The following is a 15,592-nucleotide window of genomic DNA, read 5'->3' as shown; positions in this document are numbered from 1 at the left end:
ATGACCATAAACAAATTTAATGACTTTTGGCTATGCCATCTTTTTTTGGCAATTTTGTTTCTAAATTCCACAACTTTAACATGATATTTGCCAATTTTGTTTTAAAATTCAATACTTTTGGTCTATGATATTTGACAAATTAGTTTCAGCGCTCCACAACATGCTTTGTCAATTTTGTTTTTAAAATTGCCGCTGGCTTTTGCAGACTACACACTTACCTTCCATGATACATCAGGGTTTTCTTTTTGATCATTATAATGCCTGCACAGGAAATATAAGAAATACAAGTAAAATGTTACAGACACAGCAAATATATTGGATTGCAAAATATAAATTGAATACCTGAGTGGAAGAAGGGCCCAACTCCAATTTTTTTACAAAAATGAGGTAGACCCAGCATTTTATTGCCAGTAGACTGTTCAGGGGCGGATTTAGAGGGGGGCGCACCTGACTTTGCGTGTGCGCCGAGCCGCTGTGGCAGCGGCGGTGGGTCGGCGCCCCCTCTATTGAACATTCCTGGATCCGACCCTGCTGTTCTTCCTTGTGTGAGAACGATGAGCCAAAATCCACTCTCTAAATAGTCTTCCACATACACTTAATCATGGTTTTTATGGAAGAAAGGCCCAACTCCATGGAGTTGGGCCCTTCTTCCACAGATATTGGGTTAAAGTGGAATTTTGTTCATCCATGAAATCTGCTTTTCACTGCAATAAACTTTCTTGCCAACATATTACATGCTTCTACTTGTGCAATTAATGGATAATTACCAAATTTCTGTAGCTATTTATAACACATATGCTTTACAGAACTGGCACTTGCAGTATATTAGTGGAAGAAGGGCCCAACTCCAGCTCGTATTAAGACCGGCGCCGTTGTCATGGAAACATCATATATCATTTTGAATGTATGTAATACTGTATGTTCATGTATTTAAGGTCCCCTGAAGATGAAAACATTCTGTCTATAAAACTTTTCCAAATATTAAGTTTTTTCTTAATATCTCAAAAACAGATTTGATGGAGTTGGGCCCTTCTTCCACTCAGGTATTCAATTGTTTATAGTACATCTCGACTGTAACTTGATCCAAACCTACCAAGCCATCTTAAGGTACCTATGGTGCAGTTAAGCAATGCCTGAAACTTTTCTCCCGAATATATAAGTTCATTATTTTGGTTTCACCATGTTTCACTTGTATTTACACAACTTTTTAGTCATTTATACATGTTGTTTCCTTGTTTTTTCACTTTTTAATCTTCACCCAATTCTCACACTCTTCTATATTGCCTGTTTCATCACCTTTCTATCTCTTAAATTTTAACTCTATACCTCTCCTCTCAATTGCTCCATCATCTTTTTGTCTCACTCTAATTATCTTGGTTTCTCTCTCAACCTTCCCATGCTTTCTTCCCTGAATTTCCCCTTGTTTTCACTCTTATTTGGTGTTTACTAACCTCTTTCATTTATTCAATTATAACTATCTGCCTCTCATTTGCTCTATCCTGTTTGTCATTCTCTTTGTCTTTCTCCCTCTCACCCTCCCTACCCTCTCTCTTATATCTGCCCCTTTCACATTTTTCCTTCCTCCTCCTGTCTCTTCCCTTTGCCCATACTTACTTATCTTTCATCTGCTTGACAATTCTTGACACTTTCTCTCTTGCTTCTTCATTCCATATCAACTCAGGGTTCTCATGAACACCTACATTACATGATAAATAAAATGATAACAGCATTAATTAGATTAGCATTGCGGTATTGCATTGTCACATCAAGTATTTGAGTTATAAAACAGACTAACTATTAAAACCAATTTGTCACAGTATCTCCGAAGGGTCAGAATGTTTGCTTAATAACTGCATGTACAGCATTGCATCCACAGAAATGCCAGTAGGTCTTGGAATAAAGTTGGTATGCAGGAGACCTATCGTCCATGGGAAGCACCTCCACAGAGCCAGATGGGGCAAAGACCTAAACCAAAGTTTTTGAGTAATTACCATGCATTTTGTTTTAACATTTGTTTTGGTTCTGTTTTGTTAATTGATTAGATTTGTTTTGCATCCACATCATAAAGGTCAGTCATTTACACAGCAAGATGCCTATTATGAATGTAACCAATAAATAAACTAAGTGACAAGGTGGTACCTTACCTTCAAACATATGTATACTAGCTTCATGGCTGTCTCTCATTGCATCCATGAAGATTGGCGGCAAAAATTTACACAGCAGGATGCGTATCCGTGGTCCCATCAGTTTGTCCGTTTGCATCTTGGCCAGTAACTCGGCTGTTTTGTCACGCACATTGGGGTTGGGAGAATTGCAGAAAAGATCAAGCAGATAGATCAACCCACCTGGTAAGCAGATAAAAAGTAAGAATAGACATTTTATTTGATCGGAAATCGGTAAAACAATCTTCAGAGTATATTTACATTATTATAATTAAAGTATTTTAACAAATCTTCATGACAGCAGCTAATAACATCTACAGCATTACACTTATATTCTGGGCTTGGGTGTAGACTTTTATAATATGATCTTCATGATTCCAACAAATTACTTATAAGATCACAAATGAAACCCATGCTTTATGCTTTTTTACTATGTATACACCAGTTTAATCAATTGAAAACCATTCATAACAGCGATTTTCAATTGACTGAACTGGTACACGAGTAGAAATAAGCTTGGAATAAGAAATATGTAGCTCAAAATATTTCACTTATTAATTCTTTGAAAAAGAAGCATCTAAAATAAATTTCAGCTTACCTTTGGCTACTATTTCTTTGACAAGTTTAGTATTGGAAGACAAGGCATACAACGTTTCAAGCACAGTCACACGACCTATAAAAGAATCAAAATAAAGATAGAAAAACTATGAATAGAGGATGAAGGACTATATCAACTGAGTCATGGCAGTTTGGTATTGGAAGACAAGGCATACAATGTTTCAAGCACAGTCACACGACCTATAAAAGAATCAAAATAAAGATAGAAAAACTATGAATAGAGGATGAAGGACTATATCAACTGAGTCATGACAGTTTGGTATTGGAAGACAAGGCATACAACGTTTCAAGCACAGTCACACGACCTGTAAAAGAATCAAAATAAGATAGAAAAACTATGAATAGAGGATGAAGGACTATATCAACTGACGTCATGACAGTTTGGTATTGGAAATCAAGGCATACAACATTTCAAGCACTGTCACATGACCTGAAAATTTATAAAAAGATTTGATGAGGGACTATTTAGGACTATAATATAAACGGAATCTTGACAGTTTGGTTTTGGAAGACGAGCACAACCACCAGCTGGCTGTATATTCAAAAAACAAATCAATAATTATCAACATGGGCAGATCAAGAAGATGAAGGATTCTGTAAACTTTGTCATCAAAGTAAATATAATGATTCAGCAGTAACAGACTTGAAAATGAAAACCTGTAAGAAACAAAGTCAGATATGAATAGAGTATGCTGAACTCCATAAATTAAAACATTGAGATGCTAATGAAATATAATTATGGTGTAAAGTGTCCCCACCCAAACCACACAGGCAGTGTTAAATTCCAGTTTGACAGATTCACTAGGTCATTGACACACAAATAAATAAGATATCTCCTTTTGATATCCTAAAAACATCTGATTTTTGCATGCTACATGTATAAATGTGTGGTACATACTTGTGTCAATGAATGAAAGCAAGCAATATTAAAGGATAAAATAATGTTGACATTAGTCAATGCAGGAGGTTTCTGTTGGTGTGTACACAATACAGCAACATACAATTGATTAGAGCTTCACATTTTTATAATCACTGAACATTATTTTCTCCCTTTTTGTCAAATTTTCATATGAAAAATACTTAATTACATTTTCATATACTTCAAACTCACTTTCATACAAATTTCAAATATCTTCCCGCTTTTCCCGGGGATCACTGATAATTGCTTTCATCATTCAGAGTATACCAAAGTGCCTCACATAGTCTGTTTAACTACACATGTTTGCTTTTTAAAATAACAACCTTTGATCCAAGATTGTCAGTATTGTTTTGTTTCAAATGTAAGTAATAATTTGCTAACATGACTACAGACTAGAAATAGAATTTGATTTTGTAAATGGAACCCCCCCCCCAAAAAATGCAGAAAAACAGTACTGCATAACACAAATACTAAATACTGGATGACAAAGCAAACATTTAGTACTGATACCATATCAATACAAAACTTTCTGAAATCAGTCTATATGTTTTATAAAATTTACTCAAATTTAGGTAAAATTTGATGACATCAAGCAAATTTAACACTTCATGAGCAAAATTATGTTGTTACTGTTTTTTGTTTTGTTTTGTTTGTTTGTTAAACACCTGCCAAATTCATATGCTTAAATTTGGTAAAAAAATCCCATCAAAATTAAACTCCTGAATTCAGATGTATGGTTATTCTAAAGATGGTGAAATATTGAAATACAAAAGAATATGTATACTTCTTTGGTCATATTTCAAAATAAAACTTTGCGGCAAACAATAGTTCATTCCATTACAAATGAATAAATTACTTTGCAACAAACAACTACTAATCACTCTACAAATGAGTGTTCAGATGCAACATGTGATATACACAATTAACTGCTGCCTTGTGGTATTTTCTTATAATTTCTTTTTTTAAAGACGATCACAAGTTAATACCATACCCACACTAATCAGTGTACCCTAACTTGCAATTACAAAGTATCTCAATGCAGCAATGACAATATTACACAAAAATACACAAAGCAGCCTGAACTTTTCAAATGTAGATAATTATCATTTTGTAAACAAAGTCTAGTTCAAATTCAGGTGCATACTACAGATAAGTGTTTTAAGGTGACTGTACACTTGACACATTTATCTTAAATAAAATAATTTACTCCAGCATTAGGAAAAGTAACGCAGAAACTAAAATTTTGAGTTTCCAAAAAAGCATACACTCTACAAAACAGTTACTGTAAAAGTGGAAATTTCCGCACTCCATTAATTTTTCGCATTTCAAGTAGCTACCGCAAAATTGGTAAAAATGACAAAAATTAAGAAATCACCTTAAAATATTAATGATAACAAACACAGATGTATGATAACCAAATTAGGACACATGACAACCAAATTAGGATACATGACAAGCCAAATAAAATGTATCAATGCGCTTGAACTACTACTGTTCACGCCCTTTTAACTGAGTACGATTCAGATATGGCACATGCACCAGAAGCCACTAAAGTAGACAAGAACTTGAATAAATGTGGTATTTGTCTCGGATCTCTCCGAAACCCTCGCAGATTACTTTGTCAACATTGTTTCTGCGAGGACTGTTTAGGTGACTGGATAGAACACAACCAGGGAAATAAAGCAGGTATTACCTGTCCATACTGTAAGAAACCAACACCAATTCCTCTGGAGGGTGTCAAAGGAATTCCAGTAGCTACAGGAATGGCAGAGGTAGGTGAAGTGTAGCCCATAGAAGATATATGACGCAAAACTTAGTTTACCCTAGAATTACAAATTTGGCGGAAATCTTCAAATCAATTCTCATTAAGATTCTTTGTACAAAGATTTCCGTAAATCAAAATGATGTTGTAAATTTTCAGGATCAAAACTGCCATGTTTGTGTGTCGCTCATGGAGAAAAAAATAGCGTACCTCTTGATTATTTCGATATGCCGAAAACTTTGATTGGAAGTGGGTGGTTGTTTGCGTTCTGTATGTAACATGTTGTGCCAATGCATGTTAGGCACTGCTTGCATGGTCATGCTCAAAGATGCCAAGTAATATTTTATTTTGGGCTTTTTAGCCGTTTTTGCTCTCCATGAGTAACATAACACATGGCAATTTGGAGTAGGTACTCTTTGGGTCTAATATCTTTGGTGACAATTAGCATTTCAAATTATTAAAGTTTACAGAAGTTTAGCAATATTTTGTGGTTGTATGGAGTTCAACTCCAGGGTTCAACTGTGGCCTATATTTTAATACAGTAACTGCGATATTAATATCCAATAGCTAACTGGACAGGAATATTCTGTACTGTTTGATTTGTAGGCAAAAGAAGACTACTCCAAAAAGCTGTGCAGTAAGTGTCAGAAACCAGACAACCAAGCCATAGTCTACTGTAAAGACTGCAAACACTACTTGTGTCAATCCTGTCATGATGTGCATGAGGCATGGTGGGGAGGTCTAAAACGCCATAGGATATCTACCATTGAAGATCTGATATCCGGTAAGGCCACTCTCTCTGATATCAACAACCAATACTGCACTGAACATGAAGGTGAGGACAAGAAGTTCTACTGTGAGACTTGTAAAAAACCTGTATGCAGAGACTGTATTGTATTGAAACAATGCTGTCGTGATCATGATACAGTACCTATAAAACAAGCTGCTGATAAGCATCTTATTCACCTCAATGAAGCAATGATTAAGTGCAGTAAGAAGAAGCAAGAATGCCAGAAAGCCATCAACAAAACTCAAACTATTGTAAAGGATCTTGCAAGTTCTGTTAAAAAGGTTGAAGATGAACTTGAAAGGGAAAAAATGGACTACGTGGGTATTATAGAAACCATTTACAGTAATTATAAGGGTGAGGTTAAGAAAGTGGGAATAGAAACAAATGAGAGACTTTGCAATGTGAAAGAAAGCCTGTCAAAAAAATTGACAAAGTTAGAAAGGGCACAGGTACTAGGTGAACGGTTATCCAAATCAGGTTCCCCATATGAGATAATGAGTCAGTGTAAATCAGTGTTAAGTTCCATACAAGAGGCAAGTAAAGTGGAGTTAGATAAGGTAGATGAAGCAATGGCAAAGGTACAAATCCCTGAGTCAACTTGGATATTAGGTCATAAATGGAGACAAGCAGGTCAATTCAAAGTACCTTGTAAAGGTGGGTATGGACCTACAGGAATTGCTGTAGCATCAGATGGAAAGATAGCTATGTGTGATAATTACTATAGAATCCTAGTGCTGTCAAAGTCTGGTGATCTCACGCATACTATTGATGATGGTAATTGGTTGGGTGGAGCTGGTGATGTCAGTATCACATCCACTAATGGCTTTGTTATACCTAAAGAGACCAAATCCTGTAAGTTGTATGACAGCAACTACAAATTACTTTCTGAATTCAAAACATATAATGCAAACAATATCCCATCCATTGCTAGAGCAGTAACTGTAGACAAGAATGGGTGTATAATACTAGGTATGGAAGGTAAGGCAATATCAATACACAATGCTGATGGGTCATTCAAATCTAGTTTTGCTATACCCTCTATGCCATGGAGTGTTGCTGTCACATCCCATGAAGAGATTGTAGTAGCAAGTTATGACAATCACACCCTGCAGTTATTCAACTATTTAGGCAAATGTCTCCTAACCTTTTACCCTCCTCCTAAGGTTAACACCTGGAATCCAAGGTATGTGTGTTGTAGTAAGAGAGATGAGGTGTTTGTTTCAAATTGGAGTGAACCCAAAGCTATCTATAGATATGCAGCTAGTGGTGTGTACATGGGATGTGTTACTACAGATGTCAGTTACCCATGGGGCATTGCACTCTCACATGATGACCAGGAGCTTTATGTAGTAGAGTATGGAAGTAAAGTTGTGAAAAATTTTAAAAGACCTTAGATCGGGTTCTTTGATGACTTTTCAGAAAAAACTATTTGTAGCATAAAAATTACTATCATGTGAATCATCAGTGGCATGTTGATGACTTGCCTAAATACAATGTGAGTAGGTAAAAATAAAATGTTGTTGTTAAGATATTTTACTCCGAGCAATAGCCTTGTTTCTAGAGGTACATGTTTTACTATTGTATTAATTTAGGGAAATGTTTCTTCCCATATCAAAAACCAAATTATTATTCCTACTAAGTAACAAACTAGTCAACTTTTGTAGTCAATGTGATTTGTAATTTCCACTCAAAAACAAAGATTGTATTATATATTTAAGTACTTATCATCAGGCGACTACAAGCCCTCTCCAACTGTTGCGATCCCGGGCAAGCGAAACAACCCTGCCCGGCCGCAGCACCCCCCAGGAGGTGCCGTACACACTGCAAGCACAGCGCCCGCGGCCGCCCCCGCCCCCCACGTGGTGGAACACAAAGGGCATATTCTTTCACAGGCTCGTCATCTTCAAGACTTCTTATGTCCGAGAAATTTGAGTTGATGAATCTTGACTCTGGCAACCAGTGGAGTGGTGTTGGTCAGACTGTAGATGGTTTCATTTGGGATCCGATTTAAGTACTTGTCTTCTGAAATTTCTGGATGTAAAATGTTTCTCTGCACATAGGGAGAGTTTTATGAAAAGCCATTGTACAAAACATTATAATTGTATGATTTAAATATTTTTTGCCCTATTTTGAAATCCAGATTAAAAATATAATATAAATCCAGTATAAAATATTGCATACCTCTCAAAATATGAAAATGGGCTTGTTAAGAAAATTGGTTCAGAAAAGACATGCTAATGTAATATTCTGTACAATTTTTGCTTTGTCGTGTTTATTTACTTTTTCATTTTCCTGTTTTGTCCTGGTCATGGCATTATGTATTATAGGTAACTTCTAATGAATGGTTTAATTTTGTTCAATTTAAATAGTGTAAATTTAAATGTGATTTGAACAGTTTAAACTTATATTTATATTATAGCTAAATTTAAAGTATCAGGTCTAATTTATTGAACTTGCGAGCATATTTGAGATGTTGTTATCCAATAATGCTCTTGGAGCATGACTAATTTACTAACTACATGGGGCAGCTGTTCATTATTATAAGTGAGATTTCATTCCACTATTAATTAATGCTTCTCACTCTATACCGCAGCCGAGAACCGCAAAATATGGGTAACCGCCTAATCTATCTAATAAATGAAGTAAAAGAAAATGTGATTTGATAAGGAAATTTCCTAGACCATGTGATGCAATCTGTCAGATGGTCAGTTGGTCATTTTTAATTAGTGGCCACAAAAATGGAAATGGCTAATTCATAATTAAGGTGGTACTACACCTCCTGATAAATTTTGTGACTAATTTTGCATTTTTCTCAAAAAATAACTACACACTGGTACAAAAGTTATGTATATTATAGGGGCAAGGAATCTAATTACTTCACTGAAATTTCAGTGATTCAAGACAAGTGGTTCATTATATATGTTACAAAATGAGGTACATTCTAGCTTTTGTTACCAGTGTGTTATTGTTTTTAAAGAAAATGCAAAAAGAGTCACAAATTTATTTATCAAGGGGTGTAGTACCACCTTAAAGGGAATCAAGAACATAAAGTGTGCTGCCATGAGGTAAGGAAACTAGTTGTGTTCCAGGATTGCTGTTTGTTGACTAAGTCTCAAATAATCAAGCTTGTACATGATACCAGTAAGAGCAAATGTCAAATGTTCACCATCTTTTGTTCACTTAACCTAACATTTCTACTTTGTACTCGTAATCTTTGGTAAATAAAACTTTGTATCATCAATATAATTGTCCAGCGCCAATGTCATTATTTGCTTAAGTTCTTGAATCGACTGAACATGTCAATAGAACTCAAATGATTTATGTCAGCATGATTATTCATAATTTCCTTTATGATGTGATAAATTGAACTTGCAACATAGACAATTGAATTCACTCTATACATAACAAAATGCGTATGCCTCTCATAAATATAGTGTCTGTGCAATTTAGATGGGAATATAAAAAAATCCTGAAAGAACCATGTTATCAGTCAGTATATACATGTGATAAGTGATGTGCTGTTTTGTAAACACATGCCAGATAGGCTTCATTTTCATTTTTTACTATAGTAGAAATTTCACTTGAATGAACACAGCTGGGTAACCCGGAAGTGAATCCAACCATGCCAACTCACTCTTGATTGGTTAGTGTAATTCACAATAATTAACCAAGGTTGTGCGTTCATGTTGTATCTTGAAATAATATATTCATCTCTAAAATTTCATCAAAGAGAATTTTTGCTGCATCAAATCTTGAGGTATCTGGAATATACCAATTGACACAGCGCCCCACAGTGATCCCCATGTGCCTACCATGTGATATCCACATTCATCCCATGTAATTCTGTGGCCCCAAGCATGAACCTGATATACATACATCGATTTATATTGCGCCTATACAATTTTAGCTCTAGGCGCATTACAATAAGAGAAAACAAAGAAAGAAATAGCAATGACAAGAAATGGATCAAATTTGAAAAAGATGGGTTTTTAAAAGCTTTTTGAAGCTGGCCAGATATCCCACAATTTCACAATTTTTGAGTTATATTCATGGACGTGTAAAGTAACACTATATCTATCTTAGCTAAAAAAAACCAACAGCCTAAATAACCAAACTTTTTTATCTAAAGAAGGCAGTATTATTTTTCTCACAGAGTCATGCACTGAGTAAAAACTTCAAATTGATTTTTCTCAGTTTAGTGTCTGTGCGGGATATCAGGTTCATGAATGGGGGCAGAGAATTCATATATAACCCTTGGTATATAGATGCTTACCTGTTGGCAGTGAATGCAATGTCAGCAGCAAGTACGGTAGTACACTAGAGTCTGCTATATTATTGACACAGTCGTGATTAGTTGTCACACTCTTGATCACCTGAAATTTGAACACAAAACAAAATTTTGCCCATTAACCTATGTAAATTCAAACTTTGTTGTGTGATACTTTCTCACCGAAGTCCAGTGTTCAGAAATAGTCCTGTAAATTAATGAAGTGGTCCAATCTTTGGCAAGACTTTAGAATCTTGAGGGCCAAATATACCATAGAGGGATGTAAGCATACACAATAATGCTGTTAATTTGTGCAACAGACAAAATCAAGTTTACCATTTCCTGGCAAAATACAAGAGATTTCCCAAATAATCTACCGTAAATGTTCGCCTAATGGCGCTATGGGCTCCCTTGACATAACTGGAATTTTAGACACAAACTAAAAGTGCCCTACCATAAAAGTCCCACCAGCAATTAAGGACACATACCCTTAATTCTTGTTGGGATTTTTAGAGGAAGGAGCTCTCTATTTGTACATGAAATTTACCCCCAATGCAAAGGAGCCCAGGTGCGCCATTAGGCGAACGTTTGCGGTATGTTGGCGTTTACACAACACCTTTCACATCTATCAAAGCGCTTTACATTTATTCTGCTACTGTTACAATATGTCAGCTGCCATACAATGCCCAATGCATGCTCATACCGTTTGGCTGTGCTGTGGACAATATTCATAACAGCCGCCCATTTCACCCCTGGGTGGGCATACCGTTTGGCTGTGCTGTGGACAATATTCATAACAGCCGCCCATTTCACCCCTGGGTGGAGACGAAGCAGGTACGGTTTTTGCACAACAAAATGGCACTGCCAGGGCTCAAACTCACAATCCTCTGATTGCGAGCCTGAAACCGACCCACTGAGCCAACCATGCCCACAAAACAGTGGACAAATATTTTCATTTAGTAAAATATGAACTCTCATATTTCACCTCATTGAAATAAACTTACATAGCACTCATATGAATGTTTAGAAAACTCCCTCTTACCTCTAATGATAACATCTGCAGTTCTGTAGCTCCACTGAAGCTAAGTAATGAAAAGAGCAGTTTGTAATGTCCATTGCATTGTACTTCAGTACCTGCAAAGTTAAAAGCAAATACCAAATTTTGTCATATATGAATCCATAACAACATGGTTGCACACTGGGGTTTGCACAATAGCACTTTTTGAATAGAGGATGTTGACCACATTTAAGACTTATCTTCATTATATTCATGAAAGATATTTCATTCCGGTGCAATTTTCATAGGCATATTTTAACCACATGCAAAGCTAAACACTCACACTTTTGCTTACAATTGCCTCTGAACGGGGATGCTGTTTACGACTATAATTTGGTTCACTTCAAGTTCGGTAGTGATGTCAATGCTTTTTCGCGATTGCGCCGCGTGCCGATAAATCGCTCTTGTGTGAGTGAGTGTACACTTTGCGTGATTAACCTGATGCGCGCGATTCACTGCTTAGGCCAACAAAATACGCACATACGTCACTACCAAACTTAAGGTGAACCAAATTATATGCAAAGGGGTTGTTACTTTAAAACTTTCTTTTTTGGGGGGCTAAGCTAAACAAGGTGCAGAGAGCATGCAGGAGGCATTCAGCATAGGTCCAGCGGGTGCAGCCTCCATCAGGGGTTTAAAGGGCCCAATTTTTTTTACAAAAAACTATTTTTTAATAATTTTTAGACCATTGAAAATGGGTATTTAGTGATATATACGAGGGGGTATCAAAAAGTTTTTGAAATCGCCCAGAAGTGAAAGAGCTATATCAATGAAATTTTGTCAGTGCAATCACTGGTCCTATGTACACTATGGTGCAAAAATGGTCTCATAAGTATGTTTACTTTTTTTATAGGTGGCGCTAGATGTCAGTACATGCCTATGTAACCGCATAACCAGCAAAATGGAGAAAATTGAGGCATGTAGCATGATTAAGTTCCATTTTAAGGGTTACAGTGCCCAGAAAATATGTGATGAAATAAAAATTCCTTTTCCAAAAAGCAACAGTGACATATCACAATCACCACCGACGATAACTTTCATTTCATCATCGATTTTCTAGGCACTGCAACCAAAAGCAGGATCTTAATAATGCTGCTTGCCTCAATTTTCTCAATCTTGCAGTTTATGCGCAGTAACTGGGGCAGCAGGTTATTGGCATCTAGCACCACCTGTAAAAAAAGTGATTTCAAAAACTTGTTGATACCCCCTCGTTAATTATATAATTTAACATGACTGTAAAATTCTGGTCAGGAAGGCTTGAAAGTGTCAATTGTCAGCACTTAATGCTGGTTGAAGCTGACCAGTGCTGACCAGCGTAGTGACATCCTTGCATAAGTATAGGCCTACCTGGATTATTCTTGATGACATTAGCTAAAGCATCCAGTGCCATCTCAGCGTGTTTCAATCTCTGTGCTTGTTGAGTTGACTGATTTTTGGTATCCATATTTTGTGAGGTCAGTTGTGTAAGGGAATGCAAGTACTAAAAGAAAAAAGAAAGAAAACATAGAACTGATACATATAAAATATCAAATAACGGAGCAACAGATGTCACCTCTAACCTTGAACTATATAAGGGGGGAATGTCTGATTTTCACATAGTGTTTATAACTTACATGGACACTTATCACCAACACAATCTGATTCTAAGTTTTGAGTGAAATAATAACTCCAGCAATTTGAATATTATAATATACTAGAGAATGACAGCATTTGTTGTTGCTGCTGCAACTTGAAGTTGACAAGTAAGAGCTATTTATAACAGCTTCATCTTCAATGCAGTTGGCACTCGGCGCATTTAATGAGTATAGGGGGCAATAAGAGTCAGTTAGACTGAGAAAGTCTGTCTGATTATTATACATTTCCCCTAGTTACAGCCCGATCGATCTGTAAAAGATATGTACTCACTCGAACTGGGCGTATTTATGTATAGATATTCTATGAATGATTTGCCTGATTTATTTAATGGTTATTTTACAAAGCGCTCTGACATACACGGCTACCAGACAAGACATGTAAATGATCTCAACTTGGCAAATAATAAAAAAGCATTCTCTGATCATTCCATCCGAGCTACTGGACCCACTTTTTGGAACAGTATAAATAAAAAAGCAAAGACTTGCAAATCTGTTAAACTTTTTCGTAATCAGCTTAAACGAAATATGATTTCAGTGTACGAATAACTTTTTTTCTTTTATTTTTTTCTGGGCACTGTCCGTCTTGTCTTATTGGCCTTGCATGTCAGGTCTCATGTGTTTTTGTTCTTGTTATTTTTGCAACGAATTTTGTTTAGGGGTTGGCTTATTCAGGCCCCATTGGCCTTCCGGTCAACTCCTCCATATTGTCTTTTTTGGTTGCTGTTTTGTTTTGATGTACAATTTTTTATAAGTATATGGAAATAAATAAATTTGATTTGATTTGATTTGAACAACTTTAAATTTGACCCGACGTTTGACCTCAGATGACCTTTGTGGTTTCATACTCCCCAAGTGTTATGAATCATTTTTCCCGAGTTACAGCTCAATTGGAGCAACTTTACATTTGACCTGACCTTTGACCTTGGATGACCTTTGCAGTTTCATACTCCCAAAGTGTCAGGGATCATTCCCCCCCCTGAGTTACAGCCCGGACGGAGCAACTTTAAATTTGATCTGACCTTTGACCTCAATTGACTTTGCGGTTTCATACTCCCCAAGTGTCAGGGACCATTTTTCCTGAGTTACAGCCCAATCGGAGCAACTTTGAATTTGACCTGACCTTTGACCCCAGATGACCTTTGCGGTTTCATACTCCCCAAGTGCCGGGGATTGTTTTCCCCAAGTTACAGCCCAATCGGATCATCTTTAAATTTGACATGACCTTTAACCTTGGATGACCTAAGAAAATGCAAACTTGCTCTGCATCGGCATGCAGGCCTAATATTATACCATGATGCACCAATTCATTCAACCATGCAAACTTTATATGAATTAGCTATTTGTATATTGTTTCAACATGTTGTGCAATATGGGAAATAGAACTGCCTATGCAGTAACTTAACAAGTCCAAACATGAATATTTTCTTGGCTCAATGCAATCATTTTGTCTTTCTCTATTCTGAGTGATGACCTCATTGGACAGACATACTTACACATTACAAAGTGCTCCAAACTAGTATAGACCTTTTTCTGATGACGTCACCTAATCGATATTGGGGTCTCAGATGTAAACAAACAACACATGCGTTTCGCACATGCCCACAGTGTGAAAACACCAAATACTGCGTATTTTCTCCTCTGTTCTGTCATCTTTCACTTTAGCTTCCATAAAATATTTTTTTAAAGGGAACTGTATACTGGTTACCTTTGTTTCAGATTGTTTTGATGCCACAAAATACAAAAGATACGGAAAACCCGTCATGCTATTTGAAAATTAATCTTTGTTTTGTTTCCCATTTTTGTTTACTTTTACACTGTGACGAATGAAACATGTACTGCGAGCTGGCAATTCCCCGCAGGACGCCTAGCGTGGCGCAAAGTTGATCGCGCACGGCAGTGCGGTATTTGCGTTTGGGTACTGATGACTCGAATGCTGGACCCCAATATCGATTGATTGGTGATGTCTGAGAAAAAGGTCTATATGGATATACAAGCAAAAATTGTTTATCACAATGGTCTATAAATAACAGTATGGACAGTATACCACCATGGGGATGTGGCTACCACTGTTCTGTTCATACCATAAAGAAGCAACATATCTTGGGACTAAAATTTGACTGGGGCTATGAGAAAAATATGAGATTCTTCAGACATCAACAATTTTCTGATGGGGTAAAGTGAGGGAATAAGACTGTCAATCACAGGCCTGAGTCTGTACTTTCCTAAATAGAACTGAAAAAAAACCCCTGAAATTGAGCAAAAAGTACCAAAAACAGGCTGAAATTAAATAAAGATGCAGAAATTTTGACTGAATCCAGAGTAAAACTGAAAATTATCATGCCTGCAATCAGGTAAACCACATGGTGGCAGCCTTTAGGTCTTG

At 36.4% G+C, this 15,592-nt stretch overlaps 2 protein-coding genes across 4 annotated transcripts in view; one reads left to right on the top strand and one right to left on the bottom strand.

The window, feature by feature from the left end:
• LOC140168043 (dnaJ homolog subfamily C member 13-like) overlaps positions 1-15,592 on the bottom strand; it is an 84,746-nt gene that overhangs the window by 9,504 nt on the left and 59,650 nt on the right. For all 3 annotated transcript variants that reach the window (XM_072191346.1, XM_072191347.1, XM_072191348.1), the window contains 7 exons: positions 12,923-13,055; positions 11,561-11,652; positions 10,525-10,624; positions 2,761-2,835; positions 2,145-2,345; positions 1,615-1,696; positions 219-261 (listed from right to left, as the gene is read on the bottom strand). In XM_072191346.1, the coding sequence (XP_072047447.1) occupies positions 219-261; positions 1,615-1,696; positions 2,145-2,345; positions 2,761-2,835; positions 10,525-10,624; positions 11,561-11,652; positions 12,923-13,055 (726 nt within the window). The remainder of the gene's footprint in view (positions 1-218; positions 262-1,614; positions 1,697-2,144; positions 2,346-2,760; positions 2,836-10,524; positions 10,625-11,560; positions 11,653-12,922; positions 13,056-15,592) is intronic.
• LOC140168685 (uncharacterized) lies at positions 5,226-7,645 on the top strand. Its single transcript, XM_072192096.1, has 2 exons — positions 5,226-5,471; positions 6,068-7,645. The coding sequence occupies exons 1-2, from the start codon at positions 5,226-5,228 to the stop codon at positions 7,643-7,645; spliced, it is 1,824 nt and encodes a 607-aa protein (XP_072048197.1).

Source organism: Amphiura filiformis, chromosome 13 (genome assembly GCF_039555335.1).
Source record: "Amphiura filiformis chromosome 13, Afil_fr2py, whole genome shotgun sequence".
In the NCBI taxonomy this organism is placed as follows: domain Eukaryota; kingdom Metazoa; phylum Echinodermata; class Ophiuroidea; order Amphilepidida; family Amphiuridae; genus Amphiura; species Amphiura filiformis.
The sequence above is the reverse complement of the archived record's forward strand: the minus strand, read 5'-3'. Positions and strand labels throughout refer to the sequence as shown.

Bases quoted from the DNA above. Each gene is read 5' to 3' on its own strand.
- LOC140168685 (XM_072192096.1), top strand. From the start codon at position 5,226: ATGGCACATGCACCAGAAGCCACTAAAGTAGACAAGAACTTGAATAAA. The intron at 5,472-6,067 runs GTAGGTGAAGTG...TTTGATTTGTAG, and splicing joins TAGCTACAGGAATGGCAGAG to GCAAAAGAAGACTACTCCAA.